This window comes from Stigmatopora argus, chromosome 3 (assembly GCF_051989625.1).
Source record: "Stigmatopora argus isolate UIUO_Sarg chromosome 3, RoL_Sarg_1.0, whole genome shotgun sequence".
Classification (NCBI taxonomy): Eukaryota; Metazoa; Chordata; class Actinopteri; order Syngnathiformes; family Syngnathidae; genus Stigmatopora; species Stigmatopora argus.
In genome coordinates, this window is record NC_135389.1 from 5427528 (window position 1) to 5450989 (window position 23462).

At 41.2% G+C, this 23462-nt stretch overlaps 1 protein-coding gene across 2 annotated transcripts in view; it reads left to right on the plus strand.

The window, feature by feature from the left end:
- Positions 1-5882: 5882 nt before the first annotated feature.
- Positions 5883-23462, plus strand: part of LOC144071713 (uncharacterized) — a 29070-nt gene continuing 11490 nt past the window's right edge. Inside the window, exons 1-6 of one of the 2 annotated variants that reach the window (XM_077597047.1) lie at positions 5883-6013; positions 13587-13662; positions 15719-16282; positions 19146-19715; positions 21657-21908; positions 23198-23273. In XM_077597047.1, the coding sequence (XP_077453173.1) occupies positions 5924-6013; positions 13587-13662; positions 15719-16282; positions 19146-19715; positions 21657-21908; positions 23198-23273 (1628 nt within the window). In that variant the 5' untranslated portion in view covers positions 5883-5923. Of the gene's footprint in view, positions 6014-8465; positions 8703-13586; positions 13663-15718; positions 16283-19145; positions 19716-21656; positions 21909-23197; positions 23274-23462 lie in introns of those variants that run through there. The other variant, XM_077597048.1, reaches the window with a different exon arrangement.

Here is a 23462-nt window from a genome sequence, read left to right on the forward strand (position 1 = left end):
AATGCAGTTAGTTTCACAATTGAATGAGTAATTTATTTTCCTATACTCACAGAAATTTCATATTTGAAAAACAAAAGATGTGATAGTTATTGTGATAATATCGATATCGTGTGATAACAGTTTTTTATCGTGATAATAATTTTTGACATATCGCCCAGGCCTAACTGTATAGATACGTTTGCAATCAAATATTGTTTCCAGATACATTTCAGCAACGATATTTTTGACCACACTTTTTTGACATAATTGCTAAATTATGTTTTCCAGTTGAGTACCTCTTGGGGAAGCCTGCCGCTGCAAGTGGCAAAATGGGGGACGACAGTGAGTGGATGAAACTTCCCATTGACCAGAAATGTGAACATAAGGTACAGTGGTACCTCGTCATACAACCGTTCGTCATACGGAATGCTCGTCTTACGGGGGAAATTTCGATCGAATAATTCGCCCGTGATGCGGTCAAAGTTTCGTCATGCGACCAAGCCAGGTTGCCATGGCATTTTTTTTGGCATATCTTTCGTGTATAACAATATTTACGAGCACCGGATGAGCTATTCAGACCAGGAAACGCACAACGCGCATGCGCGGTGAAAAGAGGGCTTTCTGGGTAATGAAGTATACTCGTGCTCGCAAAAGTATCCCCGGCAGCAACTCTATCATAGGCGCCGTTCGATGGGACGCGAACACAGATGCTACAAGCTAAAAGGAGCCGCTAGCCAGCGCCCCTGTAGCTCCCATGAGAAATCCGACTCGGATCGCTGCCGCCTGTGCGACGAGGAAACAGAGTCGTCTGAACACTTATGGCTCCGCTGTCCGGCCTTAATGACCGAACGCTACCATCGCGGCTTGGGCAACTCCCTGGATGAACTTATCCGTGTTCCAGTGGCAGCCCTAGCGCTGCTGAGGGTAATCCTCAGGCGCCTGAGGTGAAAAAGAAGAAGAAGAAGAAGAAGAAGATGAGCAGCGGGGCGATCGCTGATAAGACTGCTTGCTGCTCGTTGGCAAGTGGTCGTGCGTTCTCCGATTGTGAGGACATTTGTGTGCATCATTTTCGGAATATTTTGAAGGGAATAGTACGACAGCAAACAGCCCATCGATAGCGAACGTGAGGGTGGAGTGTTTGTTCTGTTTACGAGTGCGTTGTGTGGAGGGAAAAAAAAAACGAAGCCCCTCTCCCCTCGGCGAAATCCGGCCAATTTTAGTTAGATTAAACACTTTATTTCTATTAAACCACTCGTTATTTATTACTTTGTCAATATATGGCGAATTATAAGAAATAAAACATTTTTTTTCAATCCAATATCCTGTTTCTGGTGTTTTTTTCAGAGAGTTGGAACGAATTAAATTGTTTCCCATTCATTTCAATGGGAAACTTTACCTCGAGTTACGAGTAACTTGTCATACGAGCTCAGTCCCGGAACGGATTAAGCTCGTATCTCGAGGTACCACTGTACTTGGAAAATTTCATGTTGATAACTTAAGGTGACTTTATTATTCATTTGAGATGTTACATAATCTTGGTCATTTCTTTGACTAGGTTTGCAAAACACTTAACAGGAAAAATTAACAGGAATGCCTTTTTTCATTTTGATCAGTTTTGCTTGCCTTTGCAAAAAGATGGTTTCTTTTTAATGTGACTGACTGGATCTAATTTTAATATTTAGGAATGTAAATTATTTGCCTTTATTGACAGGTGCGTATGTCACTGAAAAGAGCAGTACTTTTCAATTATTTTCTGTTGTCCCCCCCCCGCCCCCCAGCCTACTTTCACCATGCAAAATTAAACATTTCATCCTTCCGACACCAAAATAATAGTATTTATCTCAAAAATTCTAAATACACCTCTGGATACCTCCCTGTGCGAATTCTGACAGTCCGTGCGCCACTGCTATCCAGAGTCAATGTCCAATTACACTTTCTTTGAGGCCGCCAAAAGTATGTTTTTTGAGTCACAATCTCCCAGGTATTGCTTTGTAATTTTGCAAGCTTTATCCAAAATTACAAATCTATATACCATATTTTCACAACTATAAGGCGCACTAAAAAGTCTTAAATTTTCTCCAAAATAGACAGGGCGCCTTATACTGCGGAGCGCCGTGCGTAAGCTCTAAAGCCTGACTGAGAACACTTCTTGCCGACACGCTTCTTATATAGACAGAAGGCGGACGTGGGTGCGGTCAGACGCTAAAGGTACCCGTATATAGTCTGGGCATGTGTTTATTGCAAAACAATTTCGGTTTGGTTTCTAAGGCCCCCCGAAGCAGCGGTGAAAAACCAAGTCACGAAAATGAACTCTGAGCTTGCCGTCATTGCCGGAGGCTTAACTAAAGCGCCGGGCTAGTTACGCTAGCTACTATTTGCGAATGGATTGTGGCCTCCTGGACGAACGTGTCTGCTTGCACGGTTGTTAAAGGCACTAACAACAGATGCTTGAAAACCGATGGACATCGGCATCAACACAGCTTTACGAAGGGTGGCAGGCAGCACCGAGTTAGTTACGCTAGCTACTATTTGCGAATGGATTGTGGCTGCCTGGACGAACGTGTCTGCTTGCACGGTTGTTAAAAGCACTAACAACAGATGCTTGAAAACCGCTGGACATCGGCATCAACACAGCTTTACGAAGGGTGGCAGGCAGCACCGGGCTAGTTACGCTAGCTACTATTTGCGAATGGATTGTGGCCGCCTGGACGAACGTGTCTGCTTGCACGGGTGTTCGAGCTTTTGCCAAAGCCGGCATCATTTCTGTGGAGCCACATGGCAATGACAGTGACTCTGAAAACGAAGAGAGGGAACCCGGCGTTTTCGATGACTCATTTGGACAATTGTTCAATTCGGACACAGAAAATGAGGACTTTGACAGATTTGTGGGTGATAATGACGTGAGTACATTGTAAAATGGCTAAATAAAGTACAACCGAACTCAGTTTTGCTTCCATTGCCTTTTTAAAAACGTGTTTTTAGCGTGTGTCCGTATGTTTAAGATGGTGTATGTTTTGCCATGCCTGTCTGCGCCTTTAAATGCGGTGCGTCCTGTGTATGTCAAATACAGAAATAGCACTTGTTACTGACACTGCGCCTTTAAATGTGGTGCGCCATATAGTCGTGAAAACACGGTAGAAGTAAACCTAGAGGTAAGATCTTAAGCCCGAGCCCAAATTTTGGGTCGGGTCGAGCCTAAAATGTCAATCATTTCTTTGGGTTTGGGTCGCTGTCTTTTTTAAAAATAAATACAGTGGTACCCGTGGTACGACGTGCTCGTGGTACAACATGCTCGTGGTACGACATGCTCGTGGTACGACATGCTCGTGGTACGACATGCTCGTGGTACGACATGCTCGTGGTACGACGAAAATTTCCATCGAATAATTCGCTCGCGATACGATTAAAATTTCGAGATGAGACCAAAGCAGGTGGCCATGACATGAGAGGCTGTTTATCATTGTAGCGTCTTTTTTGCCGCATCTCTTTTGTGTATAACTACTATATCTACGAGGACTGAACGATTTATTCAGACAAGTTTCGACCAGGAAACGCACAACGTGCATACGCGGGCAAAAAGAGGGCAAAAAGAGGGCTTTCTGGGTAATGAAGTATACTCGTGCACAACACCCATAGGCAATGGCACCCTTTCTCAGAATAAAACTTCATTACCCACAATCAATACGTGGGTAAGGTCAGCTATTGCATTTCCGGTTATTCTTTCTAAGGCAGGGGTGTCAAACATACGGCCCGCGGGCCGGAACCGGCCCCCAAGGAGGTTCGATCAGGCCCGCAGGATAATTTGAAAGTGGAAAAAATGCATAAAAGACATGGAATTAATATTTTTAATTTGGTGCAATTCATGGATTATCCGCTAAGGGGCGCACTCTTTCCATCAGAGTAGAAGACAAGCCGCATCACTGAGACAGACACTTTCTTCATTACACATTTAAAATCACTCTCCTTAGTTTGTAAAGTGCACGCAGGGATTACATTTGGATTTTATATGCGTATGTGTAAGTGGTTTAAAAATTCCTTTCTTTAAAAGTCTCATTTAATCTTAAAGTGCATTACTATATTTTTCAGTACCAATTAAAGTTTTGTGCCTTTGTACGATCAGTGGGATCAGTTGCAATGCATATCTGTGAATGATAAAAGTAAATTGCACATTTGTCTAAGGAAATATGAGGTGTTTCATGAAATGTTTTGCAAAAGGATAGTTCATTAAATTTCAATATTTTCCTAATGTTCTTGTGCTTCTTTACACCAAAACAAAGGAAAGACATGATATTTTGGTTATTTATAGCAGAGCATGGTATAATTTTAATGGTCCAGCCCACTTGACATCTCCCTAGGCCGTATGTGGCCCACGATGCCAAATGAGTTTGACACCCCTGTTCTAAGGAAAGAAGCTCCCGCGATCGTTCTTTAAAGACTATTTCTCGTTGGCAAGTGGTCGTGCGTTATCCTATTGTGAGGACATTTGTGTGCATCATTTTCGGAATATTTTGAAGGCAATACAACAGCAAACAGTCCATGGATAGCGAACGTGAGGGTGGAGGTGTGGCAAACCGCTAACCCGGAAAACGAAGGTAACAAAAGATTAAGACAAAACTAGAATTCAGTTTTGTGTAAAGTTACATTAAACTTATGTTTGAGTGTGTCTGTATATATTCATCCAAGTTAATTTAAATTTGTTTGTTTGCTTACGAGTGCCGTGGATAAAGTCCCCCCGAACAGTCCCCCCTCCGCCTCCGTGTGTGTCGTTGTCTCTCCCCTCCGTGAAATGCGTCTAATTTTACATCTATTAAACACATTTTATTACTATTAAAACACTTGTTATTTATTACTTTGTCAATATATGGCGAATTAGAAGAAATAAAACATTTTTTCCTATCCAATATCCTGTTTTTGGTGTCTTTTCAGAGGGTTGGAACTAATTAATTTGTTTTCAATTCATTTCAATGGGAAACGTTCGCTTGAGTTACGAAAAGCTCGACATACGATCTCAGTCTCAGAACGGATTACGATCGTATGTCGAGGTACCACTGTATATGTTTATAAAAATGTATACTAAAATGATGTGTGGATACTAAACTAAGGAATACTTATACTACAAAATAAATAATTTGGATTTCTTTGGGTTTGGGTCGCTGTCTTTTTTAAAAATAAATATATGTTTATAAAAATGTATACTAAAATGATGTGTGGATACTAAACTAAGGAATACTTATACTATAAAATAAATAATTTGGATAAAACAGAGAAGGTGCTGTACTGTAATTGCTATTTGACTACTAAACAGGAGCCGCAGAGCCAGAGCATGTTCTACGCACGTGAATCTTCCCCTCCGCAAGTCCGCATCTATTTTGACCTCATCTCATTGAATGGTTATGAAGAAGTTCTGCAGTTGTTCAACAGGATTGATGATGAGAAGAGTCCAGAGTGGGGGAAATTTCTTGGTCTCATTAAAAAAATTGTCACAGAGTCAAATGCGGTTGCTCAGCTCAAACGCCTTGAAGGCTTATGTAGAGAATGCCCACATTTCTGTGAAGCAAGTAGATCCCGAAAAAAATCAACACATTGACACCTTAAAAATGTTTTTATTCATTTTTCAATGATACCATTTTGTTCATCAAAGTGTTGATCTTGCTGCTGATTAAGATCTTACAATTGCTGGCTTGATTTCACGTTTGCAGGACAACAGGCGATGTGGTGTCGGGAGTGGTGACCAAAGTGTTTAACCAATTGTTCCCAATGCTAAGGAGCAGAGAATCAAAGAGGAGAAACAACTGAAGGTACCTGATTAACAGCAATGATCTACAAACAACACAGAGAAAGTCTAGCTGTTAGTAATTTTAACATGAGTGTTTTGTCCTTATAGATTTTGAAGTGGAACTTTATCACTCCTCGAGACGAATATGTGGACCATCTTACAAGTCAAATGTCTACTTGCTTTGCTAAGTGGGTCCAGGATGAACTTTTCCATCTTGACTTTCACAGACATGTAAAGGCGATCAGCATCATGACTGAGGTGAGGAAGCTTGCTTCTTCGTAAGGATCCTTGGTCCATTAGCTCATGAGTCATAAACTTTCAAAAGCACATATTCAGTCTGTTTTACACATGTCCCACCCCCACACACAAACAGATTGGATAAGGGCCCTTGAGGACGGGTGTTTGTGATCCCTGTTTTAAATGGATACGGTTGCAAGAAAAGGTTGAGGAATACCAGGGCTGCCCAAGTTTTGCCTGCATTGGATACAGTGGTACCTCTACCTACAAAATTAATTGGTTCAAGAACTTGTTTTGCAACTTAGATTTTTCGTAAGTAGAGCAGTAATTTATGTAAACTCTCTAATTCGTTCCACGGTCCTCAAAAAAAACTGCCAACTAAACCCTCCAAAAATGATCAAAGTGTCCCAATTTTGTATTAAAGATGTGAGAAACACACAAAATAGTATGTAAAATGTATATATAGTAAATTTATTTTTTAATGTATTAACATGAATAACAAGCATGCAAAAAACAATCTCTTTGTGCAGGAGTACAATGCAGTGTAAAGAGGAAGCTGACTTTAGCACATGAACACACATCTAAAGAACATCCAATTATGAATTCCAAACAATTTACCTCTGAATAGAACTCCAAAGGAGTAATGGTCTCTCCATCTTGTCATTGAGTACAGAGAGGCCATGCTAAGGAGTTGTCTCTTTTAAAGCTTCCTTCTGCTTCAACAGTGTCGTGAAGCTACTAGGTGGGTTATGGTCAGAAGGTTGTTGTTGTGAGGCTCCAATGGAAAGGCCAGCGGAGTGTCGAGCTGGACGCAGGAAAATTTCAAAATAAAATAACTGATACAAGAAATGTATTTGGGGGATTTCGTAACTTTGGATCTTGTTTTCGTCTATTGCAACGTTCATATTAAAGTTTTTTGGGACCTGAAAATTTCGTATTTATAGCCATTCGTAAACAGAAGTATCACTGTATTTGCATTGGTCACCTATTCAAGTAGAGAGTCACACGTAAAAGTTTGGGAAACTTGGGTATGGCCAAATCTTATCATTAGAGCTGGTTGATATGACAAAAATTGTTATCGCGATTAAAAAAAAAAATCAGTCTATCAATAATCATCACGATAGCTATCACATCTTGCTGCCGGGTCATATCTTGACTCACTAATTACTCTGAGGCACGATGGCTCCTTTGGTAAACTGGCTGGCTGCTGCAGTGTGCTAACCATGCGCATTCATAGAGCCACTGCGAATGGGAAGCCAGCGAGTTGTTCGGAGATAATATGATACCAAAAAAAAAGCCAGAGCCCAAAATGGAAGCGTCTAGACCTCCATTAACATTTAATTTCAGGTCCCTATTCATTCATTCATTTTCTGAACCGCAAGGGTTGCGCGTGTTCTGGAGCCTATTCCAGTTAACTAGGGAGACTAGGCAGAGAACCAGCCAATCGCAGGTCACCAGGAGACAGCTGGTCACTCACACTCTTACCTAGGGGCAATTTAGCATGTCCAACCAGCCTTCTCTGCATGTTTTCGGGATGTGGACAGAAACCAGAGTACCTGGAGAAAACCCACGCAAGGGGAGAACATGCAACCCCGCGATCAGTGAGGACTGATCCGGAATCGAACCCACGACCTCAGCACTGGGAGGCTGCCGCGCTAAGCACTCAGGCGTCGGGCTACCTTCAGGGGCCTACTGAAAGGGAAATATCTTACATTTACACGTCTTGACTCAACAAGCAAGCATCACGATTAAAAAAACAAATAATCATTTCATTTTTTTTTTTTGTGGGGCAACTTTGACGACGCCAGAGTCAAGAATGCTATCTAAAGCCTTGTTGGAGTTCTGATCCAATGTCATTGACAACAACTCTTCATTGGCAGCACGTCATTTGTCGCTTAGTCAAAGCAGTCTCCAGGAAAATGTTTTGATAAAACAACAGAATGCTAACCAGCTGCTACACTTCTATGTGGGATTAGGCAAGTGTAATTCTGCAGTTCAAAACGGACGACAATTTTTGTTTCACTTCTGCTCCGCACTGCTGAACAGGTGCACATACCCAATGAATATGAAGATATGTATCTGGGGAGATTTCATTACAATGATTACAGTCCTCTGAGAAGAAAAATCCCTACTAGTTTTGTTCTTGTTCAATAGACAAACCAATGCTTGCTCATAGTCTACTTATGGGATGTAGTATTAGCAAAGGAGCTGATGATGTCATGCCTCGTCGCGATTGGTTAGAGATGACTTCTCCTTCTCCCTCTTTCTTCCTCTCCTTCTTTTTACCGTCCATTCTCATTCATCCCATCACTCTACTACCTCATCCACCCACTCTCCTCTCTATCTCCTATCTTACTGCTGTCTGTTTGTCTCTCCCCTCTGCTCGGCTCCTGCCAGGAAAATGATGATGACGATGATGATGTGAGAATGAGACTAGCCAATGATAAAGCATGATGGGTGAGCAAGGGGTGTGTCCGCAGTCTAGCTTGAGGCTGATTCAGGACTCAGAGAAGGAAGACGGAGAGAAAAGAGGGAGGTAGAGGAGACGGAGAAATTAAACATCCTTAAAAAGGCAGAGACTAAAGAGAAGGGAGGGTGGTGGTTGTCACCACTCCACAGGGGATCAATCTGTGCTGTCATGGACAAATATCGGCCAAAGAGGCCCACCACGCTAGCTCTCCTGCCACAGCGACCACAAGCCGGAACCCAGGTAGGGATTAGGGATGGGTCCACCCTGGTCATTTGGATGTCATTGAAAAGCACTGAGGGTATCTGTGTCTGTTTGTGCATGTACCCACAGTATGGGTGGGTCCTGTACTTTGAAGCAAGCTTTATCAGTAAACCAATATGTTTGTGTGTTATGGGATCCCATCTTCAGCATGATACAGCAGTGTTGTTTGTCTCAATACAGTATGTGACCACTGTTCCTGTAACACATCCATTTTCCTATTAAGTAATTTTATTGTACCGGTTGTGTGAGTGACTATTTATGTATTACATATTGTCTGCAGTGGCCACCCGATGGTACAGTGATTCTTCTGCCTGACTTTGGGGTGGGCAGTCTGGGTTCGATTCCCACTCGGTGGTGGTGTGATTGTGATTGTGAGCATGAGGGGCTGTCTGTTTTGTTGTGCCTGCAATTGGCTGGCAACCAATTTAGGGTGTCCCCAGCCCATCGCCTGTGTTTAGCTTGGGTAGGCTCCAGCACCTCCTACGACCCTTGTGAGGATAAGTGATATGGAAGATGAATGAATGAATATTGTCTACATAGCAACAAAATGTTTGATGGTTTTTACACTAGATGTGCTCTAACAATGCTACAAGACCTACAAGCAAAGGCAGGTTTCTCTTTGTTTCATAAAAAAGAAATGAAAAGTCAGTGTTCAGCAGTTGGTCGTGTTAGGAGTAGGTACCCCTTTAAATGAGCTGCATCCTGTTCATGGTGTCATATTGTATCAGAGCAGGGTTATCATACCGCAGCTTTCCTTTTAGAATCAGCAATCAAGTTTCAAAAACATTTTGATTACTTAAAAAAACATAACAGATAGAATATGATTTGTTTAGATATTGTACAGATTAGGGTTGAATGAGACAGCCTAAAAGTTCTATGGCAATATTTTGAGGAAATAACTGATTGCTGCATTGGAAAAACAGCTCTGTTATTGTACATATTTAAAAATCCAGACTTTTCCTTTGTAATAAAAACAATGCCAATATAGTGCACAAGTTCTGAGACTCTAAACGTTAAAAATTAGGATTTTAGGAACATATAATCATACTCTTTATATCATATTATCTCCAAACCTTTATATATAAGCTCTCATACATAAAAAATGCAAGACTTGCTAGCATGACCAAATTTCGAAATACTCACATAACAGCATTTCAGGGAGCAAAGTTTTTTGGGGGGTAAAAGCTATAATAGGCATGCTGTGTGTTTTTAAGATAGGTACAGTGGACTCGCATGGTATGAGCTCAACCTGTTCCACGACCGAACTCATAATGTGAATGTGCTCATTTTACGAATGAATTTTTACCATTAGAAATAACTAAATTCCACTACCAGTCTTGGGTGTAATCTTCCTTTCACCAAAAGTCAGCTGAGAAATTCTCCGGCAATCTTTTCAGGATGTGCGGTAGGGAAGATGAATAAATTCCACTTAATGTGTGTAACGCTTCCCATGACCCCCATCTCACCCATAAATAATAATTTGAGGCATAATTTGAGTAATCTGAGTTTAAATTGTTTCTATAGAAAGCATTTACCACAGCCATTCACACTCACACTCATACCAAGGGCAATGTAGAGTGTTCCAAAAGCCCACCATGCATGTTTTTGGAATGCGTGAGGAAACTAGAATACCTGGAGTAAACCCACGCAGGCCCAGAGAGACCATGCAAACTCCATACACGTATACCCTAACATAAAAAAAATAAAAAAAACGGTAGCATAACATGAACAAAACAAAATTGTGGCTGTAAGTAAACTTGGGGACATGGTGAATGGTTACCAGTAAGCAGATAGAAAAATTCTATCATAGGAGACAACTAGAATGAGCGGCGTGTTGACTAATGGGGGAGTCTGTCAATGCAAGATGCTTTGCCCCTTGGTGGGATGTCAAGGCACTTAAGGATGCCAAGCACGAGGGAGCCTTCTGGATTTTGTTGCTTGTATGGTGAAAATCTGCTTGCATAATGAGACTCCTATGGTCTTGTGACAATGATTGTGTTAGACGCGTTCCCTGACATTACTCTCCTATATATGCACACAGAGTATAGAATCATGTCATGCCTATTTACTGTTTCTGTGATGCGCTGCACAAGATGCCGCCACAAACACTCCATTACTCGCATTCTGTTGGCAACTTCAAGAACACTAACTTTGACGATCTGAAGGAAAACTAACAATGACTTACCAAAGTGTTGACAGTTTATTCAAAGTCATTAATAGACAAAAGTCACAAAGCAACACGAAAAAATAATAACCAGCGACACCAGTCAAAACTGGGCCCCTGAGTCTCATTTTTGCTTTATGCAATAAGCAGATAAATAAGAAGTGGAGATGTTTGACAGATTTGATCAGTGATTGGCTGGTGGGGAATCCTCCAGGGATCAGTCGTGAATTTGGGCAAAAGTATGTCGGACCATGTGGTTAGGTTAACATAGATAGCGCTTATTATCTTCGGTGAGCGTCAGCTAGGACTGGGTGCGACTTAGAACGTTATGTCTATCTCATCTCATTTTCTGAACCGCTTTATCCTCACTAGGGTTGTGGGGGGTGCTGGAGCCTATCCCAGCTGACTCTAGGCCAGAGGAGGAGGACACCCTGAACCGGTGGCCAGCCGATTGCAGGGCACAAGGTGACGGACAACCATATACTTAGTGCCGTCAAATAAAAAAAATATAGTCTTTGTAATTGTATTTGGAAACATCTGTGAAGAGAAAGGTGAAGGGTTCAGTTGATCGCATCTTTAATTACTGCAGGAAAAAAATAATATTTTCAGGTGACTGATATGACTTGATTGCTAGTGCAGCCCTGTTGAGGGCTCAAAGGACCGCTAAGACAAAAGGACAGAGAGGGTGGCTAAAATTAGCTTGTGTATCATTTCTACCTCTGATAGTAAAATGTAATGCTGTAAGTTGCAGACCAGTAGAATTTCAAAGTGACGTTTTGAGTGAAAAATATGGGTTGAAAATTGAAGCAGTGCTATTTTCAGACTTTTGGGTCAGATGTCATCGGAGGTCTACATATCATTCAAAATCTATAATGTTTTCTGCACTGACATTGAATGAATGGTAAACTGGTATTTTCAGGTTGTGAAAGAATTTCCCATTGCTTTAAGAAAAAATATATATATTTAGGTACAGTGGGGCAAATAAGTATTTAGTCAACCACCAATTGTGCAAGTTCTCATACTTGAAAAGATTAGAGAGGCCTGTAATTGTCAACATGGGTAAACCTCAACCATGAGAGACAGAATGTGGAGAAAAAAAACAGAAAATAACATTGTTTGATTTTTAAAGAATTTATTTCCAAATTAGAGTGGAAAATAAGTATTTGGTCACCTACAAACAAGCAAGATTTCTGGCTGTCAAAGAGGTCTAACTTCTTTTAACGAGGTCTAACGCAGTCTCCACTTGTTACCTGTATGAATAGCATCTGTTTTAACTGATTATCGATATAAAAGACACCTGTCCACAACCTCAGTCTCTCACACTTCAAACTCCACTATGGCCAAGACCAAAGAGCTGTCGAAGGACATCAGAGACAAAATTGTAGACCTGCACCAAGCTGGGAAGACTGAATCTTCAATAGGTAAAACGCTTGGTGTAAAGAAATCAACTGTGGGAGCAATTATTAGAAAACGGAAGACATACAAGACCACTGATAATCTCCCTTGAATCTGGGGCTCCATGCAAGATCTCACCCCTTGGCGTCAAAATGACAAAAAGAACAGTGAGCAAAAATCCCAGAACCACACGAGGGGGACCTTGTGAATGACCTACAGAGAGCTGGGACAACAGTAACAAAGGCTACTATTAGTATCACAATGCGCCGCCAGGGACTCAAATCCTGCACTGCCAGACCTGTCCCCTTGCTGAAGCCAGTACACATCCAGGCCCATCTGCGGTTCGCTAGAGAGCATTTGGATGATCCAGAAGAGGACTGGGAGGATGTGTTATGGTCAGATGAAACCAAAATAGAACTTTTTGGTAGAACTACAGGTTCTCGTGTTTGGAGGAGAAAGAATACTGGATTGCATCCGAAGAACACCATACCCACTGTGAAGCATGGGGGTGGAAACATCATGCTTTGGGGCTGTTTTTCTGCAAATGGACCAGTATGATCTGTGTAAAGGAAAGAATGAACAGGGCCATGTATCGAGAGATTTCAAGTGAAAATCTCCTTCCATCAGCAAGGACATTGAAGATGAGATTGTGGCTGTCTTTCAGCATGACAATGATCCCAAACACAGCCAGGGCAACAAAGGAGTGGCTTCGTAAGAAGCATTTCAAGGTCCTGGAGTGGCCTAGCCAGTCTCCCGATCTCAACACCATAGAAAATCTGTGGAGGGAGTTGAAAGTCTGTGTTGCCCAACGACAGCCCCAAAACATCACTGCTCTAGAGGAGATCTGCATGGAGGAATGGGCCAAAATACCAGCGACAGTGTATGAAAAGCTTGTGAAGAGTTACAGAAAACGTTTGGCCTCCGTTATTGCCAACAAAAGGTACATAACAAAGTATTGAGATGAACTGATGGTATTGACCAAGTACTTATTTTTCACCATTATTTGCAAATAAATTCTTGAAAAATCCAACTGAGATTTTGTGGGGTTTTTCCCACATTCTGTCTCTCATGGTTGAGGTTTACCCATGTTGACAATTACAGGCCTCTCTAATCTTTTCAAGTAGGATAACTTGGACAATTGGTTGTTGACTAAATACTTATTTGGCCAACTTTATATAAAGCGGTTCAGAAAAAAAAAGATTGAAGAAGTTCCTAAATTCATAAAGTTAAACACATACAGGTGTGCACTAAAAATGTGTTTTTATTCTCACATGACTGCCTTTTTTGTAATAATCTCTCCACAGGACACCATTAACAACAATTCTCTTGGGAAGAAGGAGAGATGGAAGGGCACCCAATCTTCATCACCACATATTAAAGGTAAGGCAAAATTCCTACCGAATCTTAAGATATCTTAAACGTTTTGAACACATTAATATTGGCTTGCTTAAAAAGCCATCGAATTTCGTCTGGTATCTCTGAATAAACTTCGTTGAATTGTCTTGTTTCTACAAAAAAAAAATGCTTTGACAAAACATCCGTTTTATTTCTTTTTAATATTTGCCCCTACTGCCCATTTTGAAAATTGTGTATTATATACAGGTTGGGGCACAACTCAAGAAAATCGCCTTAGAGTGCTTGTTCGCCATGAAAGTGACCCTGCATCTCCACGCACAGCTGTTTCATTGAATATCATAAACATATACCATGTGTGCGCATTCATAAAAGAACAGCATTTGATATTTAAAAAAAACGCTCTTTTGCCACTTTCTAATTTCCCATATTCCGAACAATTAAAAGAAAAACAACCATGATTGAACTAAGCTTCCTCGGCTCCCTTTAGTTACTGTAAGAAAAATTTGGTCTGAATGGAATTGGGATCAAATTTTATTCCAATCAGGAAACGGAGGAGCAGCAATTTTAGTCACCTCAACAACAACCAAATAAACAGTTTTTGACCCTAGTAACAAGTTCAAATAAAATATCACCACTTGGCTCCTGAAAAGTATCATTAGCTCACAGACATGATACACATACCCAAAAACTGTGCACTCTATTGGCTGTCTCTGAACCGACAGAGGCAACAATAAGCCCACAATTATACAATTGCAGTAAAACAAAAAATGCAGTAAATCTGCAACTCAAAACATAGTTGTCTTCAAACAATGTGTGTCACAATAATGTTAAAGAGCCCATTATCAAATTTTGTGCTTAGTGGTTTTACATCCCCGAATACAGGGTTCTGGTCCCTGTATTACCAGTGTCAGAGTTTAGTTCAAAAAGCCGGCAGTAAATTGGATCCATTTCCAGTGAACGTTGAACTCCTCCAAGGCTGACCTTTGTCACCGGTTCTCTTCATACCTTTTAGGGGCAGAATATTCAGGCGCAGCAAGGCATTGACTGGTTATGGCTGGATGGCCTCAGTATTGCGTACAGTAGGAGGTACAGAAGGGGTCAAGATGAGAATCAGCTCCTCCAAATCTGAGACCATGGTCCTCAGTTGGAAAAAAAGTGTTATGCCCTCTCCTGGTCAGGGATGAGGCCCTTCCCCAGGTGGAAGAGTTTAAGTATTTAGTATACTTATAGTAATTATACTTAGTATTCTTATTTCGTATACTTGTTCACGAGCGAGCGAGGGAGAGGCTTGGAGTAGAGGCGCTGCTCCTCTGCATCGAGAGGAGCCAGATAAAGTGGCTCAGGAATCTGATTAGAATGCCTTCTGGACTCTGCCCTGGAGATGTCTTCCGGGCACATATCACTGACAGGAGGCCACAGGACCAACCTAGTATACTGGATATAGTATGTCTCCCGGTTGGAATGGGAAGGTCTTGGGCTCCACTGGGAAGAGATGAAGTGGCTAGGGAGAGGGAAGTTTGGGCTGCCCGTTGAAGCGGCTGCCCCCGCAACCGGACCTCAGACGAGCAGGAAATAATGGTTTGTTGGATGGATAGATAAAGGGGGGTGGTCTTAGATTTCACAGATTTTAACATATAGGAACTATGTGTGGTCCCCATGTATTAACCTCCTAAGACCCAGACTCTTGCAAGGCATGCATTTTTATTTTCTCTTTGATATTTAGGCTAATTGGAACCTGATGAGTGTAAAAACAAAGAATTATCTTACTGATCCAGCAAAGCCACTTTAACCAATGAGATTTCTTCAGAAAACAAGAAGCACCTGACTGTAATCCACTGATTGCACTTCTAACATACTATATTGGTGGAAAGGTTTCCTCCAATAAGTTGGATCGAAAACCCGCACCCACTGCAGCCCTTTCTGGAATAGTTTGCCCACCCCTGATTTAGAATGTCCTATAAAAGTATCTCAAACAAGTTAAAAAAGAGGTGAAAATTAAGAGAGTTACGTGTAGAGCCCCGCCCCCCCTCCATCACATTACCCAATGAGTATATTATGCTTCTTTTCTTTATGTTTTAAGGGGATCAAACACAACCTGATAGCCAATCAAAAGCAGAAGACAAAGTCCGAGCCTGCATCCGACGACCTGCACCTAAACCTCCAACTGCCATTGGGGCCAACAGCAGTGCCGTTACTCAAGCTGCACCTAATGACGTGCGGGCTCGATTACGGGAAAGGCAGCCTGCAGGAGCCACGAACACTCAGTCCTTGAGCATGCCTAGGAACCAATGGAGAGGAGGGGCAGCAAGAGGAAGAGGAAGAGGAGGAGGGAGTGGAGTTAGTGCGACGAGAGAGAGGAGCTCAGGGGATGTCAGAGGCAAGGATAGAGTGACATCGGTGAAGGAAGAACGAAAAGGTGGAAGACTGTGCGAGGAGTCTAAGGGGAAGGAGAAAGGCAAAACCATAAATCAAAGACTTAAAAGCACGAGTGCGGATGGAAGAGGAAAGCTATGTGCCAAAAAAGATGACCCGAGTTTAAGGGGGAAACCCAAAAACTCACTCCCCAAACAGGTTTACCTGACAGCAATGGTGGTCCCACGGACACCAGTCGCACCAAGGAAAGAGGACAAGAGAAAGGTCCAAGGTAAGAAATCACCTTTACTGGTGTGCCCTTCAGAACACAACTGATTAAACACCTTTTCTGACCTTTTTGGCTTTAAAACAGTTTGACTCGCTAAATGCATATCAAATTTTATCATCACTAAGCAACATCAAGTATTTCCAAATATTGCTATCTTAACTTCACTTTTTGCTTAAAATGCTGTTTAATTAATAGTATGTACCTTTCAATATAGTTTTTTCTCCATTCAATTTGAAAAAGAGCATTTCTTAATTATCCTTTTTATGTTCGTGGTAATAAAATCCATATAAAAAAATCATAATAATGTGGTGACTAGTGCTGTGTGATGTGATAATACAGTATGTATATCAACAAAATAACAGTAAAATTAAGTTCACAATAATTCCCATCTATTGCTTTCTGTTTATTATTGTCATTTACTAAGCAGAGACCATTTTGTGCAGACTGCAGTGCACTCCGCATTGATGAAGGACTTCTAGTAATACAGTACTCCCTAACCCAACTCAAATAGTGAGGCGCTGCCTATATGCTTCATGTTGCAATGTTGATTGCTGTGTTTTCTGGGCTGTCCACAAACACATGGCATGACTGACTGGTGTGAGAGAGGGAGGGATGGAGAAGTTTTTGTTGGTCTCGGCTAGGAGTACAGCAGCTAATTATTTAATTTTAATGTATTTTACATTACGCTAAGTATGCTGACATAAATTTCAACTTTAATAATGAAATCCGACTTGTGCGGAAAATCTGGGTACTTCGCCAGAGTAGGACTGGAACTCAGTGTTACGTCTTTGGGGAGATGTCGAGGTGAGGTTACGAAGAATAGGACCCAATCGCAGGGAAGCAGGCGAGGACGAGGGAAATAGTGCTCATACCAAAACTTGAATAACTTAGGCAGGATCTTAGAAAATAACAAAGACTTAGAAATGAAATCACAAAACCAAATCGGACTAGGGAAAACACGGGGAATCGAGGAACGAGGTAATGCAGACACATGGCGAGGGAAATAAGGCAGACGATCCGACAAATGACAATAATCAGTGGGGTTTAAATAGACAAAACAGGAACTAATTTTGAATGACGCGCAGCTGTGCGAGCCCAACGGCAAGACAGGAGGGACAAACAAGAGTAGGGAAATGAACATCAGAACACAGGGAGAAAGCAAAAAGCTTGTCCTAACACTCAGTAACTCGAAGATTCCATGCATACACTTCATTTACCTCCATCTTCCATTAAAATTTACCGCTAATTCGAGGTAAGATCGGGCCGAAAAAATCCGACCCGACTCGACCGGGCCTGCGGTATTAATTTTCGGCCGAGCCCGGCCTGAGCAAATAAAATGATTTACAGGCCCAAGCCCGAAGCAAACCCGAGGTTTCATATTTTATTTGTGAGGACTCGGGACTCCCGACCCGAGTCAGGAGGAGGAGTGGTGATTTATGAGAACAGATTAAAGTATATCTTTTGTAACGAAATCTAAGTTAAACAAGACTGTATAAAAAAGAAAAAGAAGAAAAAGAAGTGGAAGTCAAAGTCAAAATGGCTGCTCAGTACTAAGCCAGTAAGACAGGACAAAAAAAAAAACCCTTTCTCCCGTTCAACTGATTATAGCCTACCATCTTACATCTTATTATGATAATATAGATGTTTGACAATTTCAACTGTTTAAAACAGCGTCGAGGTGCCTGTCTTTTTGCTCTCGTATGAGAGCAAAGCGCCAAATTGACTACATTCAGAGAAGCCAACGCAAGTTTTTATAGCATATTCAGCAATCAATTTGAAGCTTTCCCAAAATTCACCCTTAACGCTACCGGTGCGTGTTTCTCTGTTCACTTCTCCTGTCTTTAGTTTATCCTTATCTCCTTGCGGCAGTCACATGACGTGCGCAGAGCTTGCTCTGGTTCTGCGGCTCCGCCTCCAATTGCAATTATATTACAGCCCCTCCTTCTCTGTTTTATCCAAATTCCAAATTATTTATTTTATAACAAGTATTCCTTAGTTTAGTGTCCACACATCATTTTAGTATACATTTTATAAACTTTTTTTAAAATCAGCGAGAGAGCCCACATATCCTTTTTGTATCGATTTTTTTTGACAATTTCTGCCAACTGCACAAGTGATACATGAAATACAGTTATGAATTTCCAAATTAAAACAGCAAAAGATGCAATCCACACAGTTCACCTTTCAGCAAAAGTTTTATATGCTACTGTGAGCTGCTTCCGTATACATTGGATAAGTTCATGATAAATCCAATTGATGTATTTCACATATTTCACTATCTGTTTAATGTCAATCAAAATAAAACTGAAGGCAGATGAAAAGTCATGGTTTAAATTTTTCATCAAAGAATGAACTTTTGTTGCGTTGTGGCTTTTCGCTACTCTGCTATAAAATGGACAATATTGTAACTTTTTTTTTTTATATCTCACACCACGAGTGATTACTAATATGATCAATGCTGTTTGGTCCATTAAGTGGTTCAGTAATTATACTCTAATGCCAGGCCGCGATAACCTTGGAGCATCAAATCTGGTTGATTGAGGACAATTGTAACAATGGAAGCATAGGTATCCTATTTTGCCAGAAGTCAAGGTTCTGCCACGTAATCGTGATATTAACACTTGGTGCCTGTTATGGAAAATTGTTGACAGGCAAGTCCAATAACAAAGAACCTTTTGGTTAGTTCCTCCTAGTTGAGACCTCTCAACCTCTTTTCTTCGTACTTGCATTTCCTCCTGTCATCACGCACTCAAATGTCTCTCAATCATATAGGTGTTAGAATAATGAATTCATCATTTAAAAAATCAAGATTTACCTCCTAAGACCTATATGTACAGTAAATAAACTAATCTTTCTGTCTTCGTAGGTCAGAACCATGACAGGAAAAATCAAAATCCCACTGGTCATTCTCAGTCTAGCAGTGAGGGGACATCCAACAGAATGTCTCTCAGCTCAGACACTGAGGGACCCCCACCAGAACCCCAGCAACCACTTCAATGCCATCAAGTAAACCCTGATATCCACGAAGAAGTGGAGGGAGAACCTTCCAGTATAAAATCCTATCAAATGACAGAATCCTTGCCTAAGAAAGATTCAAAATCAGAGCAGACCCAGCCAAAACTGAAGCCAATACATGTAAAGGGTGACAGTGTAACTGAGAGCACAAACTCTGTCTCTCAGGTAGACCTTGTATGTTCTCAAACTGTACCAAAGAGTGATGCATTTCCGGTGTTAAATGATGACTCTGCTAAATATTCTATGGTGGTTGACGGACATGCTCAACTGGGATTGGTTGGAGTCAAGGATTGCTTGCACAGTAAGAGCGGACACAATGATGACAGTGATTCAGAGACTGTCTATCAGTCAGCCAACGAGGAGGAAGACCCTGAGTATGAAGAGGAGAGAAAAAAGAAAGAAGAAGAAACATGGAAACAAGGTGAGAGCGATTTTAAAATGACATTTACTCGAGAAAATATTCTTAGAATTTTTTTCATTTATGGGCAGATCTTCTCATGCTCTCGGAGCAAAGTCTTCCAACATTTTTAGTAGTTCTGGCCATAGAAAATATTGCATTATGGCACAAAATATTACGTTGCTCTAAATCAGGGGTCCCCAAACTTTTTCCTGTGAGGGCCACATAACTTTTCCCTTCTCTGATGGGGGGCCGGTGTCAGTTTGTAACAGAAAAAGTGTGACGATCGTAGGGGAGCTTAAAAAATGCATTGTTTTCCAGAAAGCCACACATAACCAAATAACCCTTTCCAGGTTCTTTACAGAAAAAGTCAGGAAACAAATAATAACAATATTAATAAAATAAATAATAACTAAATAACCCTCTGAGTTATTCACAGAAAAAACAGGAAATAAATAACACTATTTATGAAATAAATAATATCTAAATAACTCTCTCTGGGTTCTTCATAGAAAAAAAGCCATGGAACATTAACTTTCTGTTGTGCCATGCACACTCTTCTCCCTTTGCCCTGATGAAGTTTATGCACGACACCACAACCTTCATTACAGAATCCCACGTCAACACTTTGCAGCACAGTGCTTGCTGGTGAATTAGGCAGTGGACTCGTAGCGGGGCGGTGAGACCCCTTTTTTCCAACTCACGGTTCATGCGTCCTATTAAACCGCGAGTTTCGCCCACCATGCTAGGAGCCCCGTCAGTCGTGATGCTAGCCAGCTTTGACCAGTCCAGGTCCAACTTCTCCATGGTTTGGCACACTTTGTCAAAAATATCCTCTCCCGTTGTGGTCCCTTTGAGACTTTGGAGGGCTGCCAGATCCTCGCATATCTCAAAGTTTGCGCTAACTCCACGAATAAAAATGAGCAGTTGCGCTGTGTCTTGCACGTCCGTGCTTTCATCCAGTGCTAATGAAAAAAAGTCAAATTCTTTCGTCTTCTGCTGCAGCTGGGCATAGACATTATTCCCGATTTCTTCAACGCGTCTGGTGATTGTACTCGCCGACAGACTTACGGCATTAAATGCATCTTTCTTCTCGGGACACACTTCCTCCACGACAACATCCATACATTTCTTAAAAAACTCTCCGTCAGTGAAAGGCTTACCGTTGCTTGCTATCAGTTTAGCAACCCGAAAGCTGGCCCGAACGGATGCCTGGTTCAGCTGAGCTTGGCGTAGAAATGTAGTCTGCTGAGATAATAGTCCAACTTTTAGCTTTGAGAGTTTGTCTGCTCGTATTTGGCCTTGCACGCTATCGTACTTGTCCTTGTGACGGGATTCGTAGTGCCGGCGAAGATTGTATTCTTTGAATACTGCCACCGTCTCTTGACAGATGAGACAAACAGCCTTTTCTTTGCATTGAACAAAAAAATAATCGTTTGTCCACTGCAGGTTAAATACCCTGCATTCTGAATCAATTTTTCTCTTAACTAACCTTTTCGCCATTATTCCGTTCTCAAACAGGTTCAGGTTGCACAGTTTTTATATGCTTGAATAGCATCGCAATAGCGATGGTACCAGGGCTCCGCCCTCACCTGCGATCGTCCAGATGTCTCGCTAACACTCTGCTCACGCATGCAACGGTGGAATGCCCGCATGCATCAAAGGCAAACACTCTCCCCGCGCGTGTCACCAAAGGAGCAATGCGAAGGCCCGCTTCACTGGGATGATTTGTGGGCTCAGGGCCAAATAGGAAAATAAATCCGATAGCGTCTCTGGTATTGTTCAGAGGGCCGGTCCAAATGTGCCGGCGGGCTGCATCCCAAAAAAAATAAAAATAAAAAAAAAATTACCTTGCGTCTCTGGTATTGTTCAGAGGGCCGGTCCAAATGTGCCGGCGGGCCGGATCCGGCCCGCGGGCCGTAGTTTGGTGACCCCTGCTCTAAATTGTTTGTTTTCTGCTCTAAGAACGGAGGAAAGAAGAAGAAATGAGAAGGAAGGAAGAGGAGAAAAGAAAGATGAAGGAAGAAGACTTGAGAAGACGCCGGGAGGAGGAAGTCAAGAGGAGAAGGGAAGTAGTCACAAGGGTCAGTAAGCACCCCAAAATAATGTCAACCAGAACATCGGCCCAAGAGGAATCCAGTGGGGAGAGATCAAGTGATCCCAGAAGCAAGAAGTTCATCAACCTCTTTTCATCTGACAATAACTACAGTTCCACTGGTTTGTTCATTCATGTCTTAGTCATTTTAATACTATATAAAACAGTAAAAAGTCATAAATTCTAATTTCAGGGTATTACAGTACGTTCAATTAGAAAGGTGATGCAACTGCACTTCATAAAAGACAACCCCAATTCCAATTAAATTGGGACATTGTGTTAAACAGATAAAAACACAATACATTATATTTGAGTTTTTTTTTTTTACTATTTATTGAAGGAGAAACATTCCTAAAACATTGGACCAATGCTCTACAATGATTTGCAAACTTTTCTTTAATCAACATTAAATAAACTTTGGGAACTGAGGACTAATTATTAGAACTTTATAGATGGAATTCTTTCCAATTCATGCTTGTTATACAGCTTCAGCACAGCCCGCTGTCTCCATTCTCATATTTTGCATTTCATAATGTGCCACACATGTTCAGTAGGAGACAGGTCTAAATTTCAGGCCGACCAGTCTAGTACCAACACCCTTTTACTACAAAGCCATCCTGTTTAACATGTGCAGAATGTGGTGTGGCATTGTCTTACTGAAGAATAAATTGTTGTATGGATGGCAGCGTATGTATGTTTGTGCAAAACCTCTATGCATCTTACTTTACAGTATAGTGCTATGGGTACTAAATAACAGTCCTATACTGTCACAATTGTTGGCTTTAAACCAAACACTGGTAACAACTTGGGTTAGTTTTTTCCTCTTAGTTAGAATTGACATGGCGTCCCTGTTTTCTATAAGGTAGTTCAAATCTTGAATTGTCTGATCACAAAAGTTACACCTGAAGTAAGGCTTATTTGATCAAATAATTGTATTAAGGTTTCATGTATGTCTAAAACAATATCACAACTTTATTGGAATTGGGGTTGTACAAGTTGCAGCGTGACATTTGATCAATTTCTTGACTCTCTTTATAAAGTAATACAGTAATCCCTCGAATATCGCGGTTAATGTAGACCAGACAGGGCCGTGATATTCGAAAAATCGCGAAATAGGGTCACCCCTAATATAACTTTTTTTTCATTGCTGAGTCCTAGTAACAAGAGTGAGTGGCTTCCGCTTATGAGTTTCAGCGTGGATTTTCAAATTTTTATGAACTTAAATAATAATAATAATAATAATTAATAGTGGGAAAAAATCATGAAGTAGTGAATTCTCAATAAGTGAAGACGCGATAATTGAAGGATTACTGTACATTTTTCCACATCGATACTTTGTGTGGGTTGTTAAAAGAAGCAATATAAAAACAGAAATTGACCATGTGCATGTTGTGGAACCTTTTTTTTTCAGGCGCTGGCTCTTTTGGTGTGTTTTCTTGTGTTTTGGATGGAGTGGAGCGACAGCAGAGCCACAGAGCTGTATACAGGTTCACACATTTACAATAGGTGTTATAGTTCAGTGGTCCCCAACCACCGGTCCGCGAGCCACCTGGTGCCGGTCCATCACAGTAATAAATACAGTCATACCTCTACTTACGAATGCTTCTAGGTACGAAAGTTTCAGGTTACAATTTTTTTATATGCAAATGAGTGACTCGAGATACAAAAAAGATCCA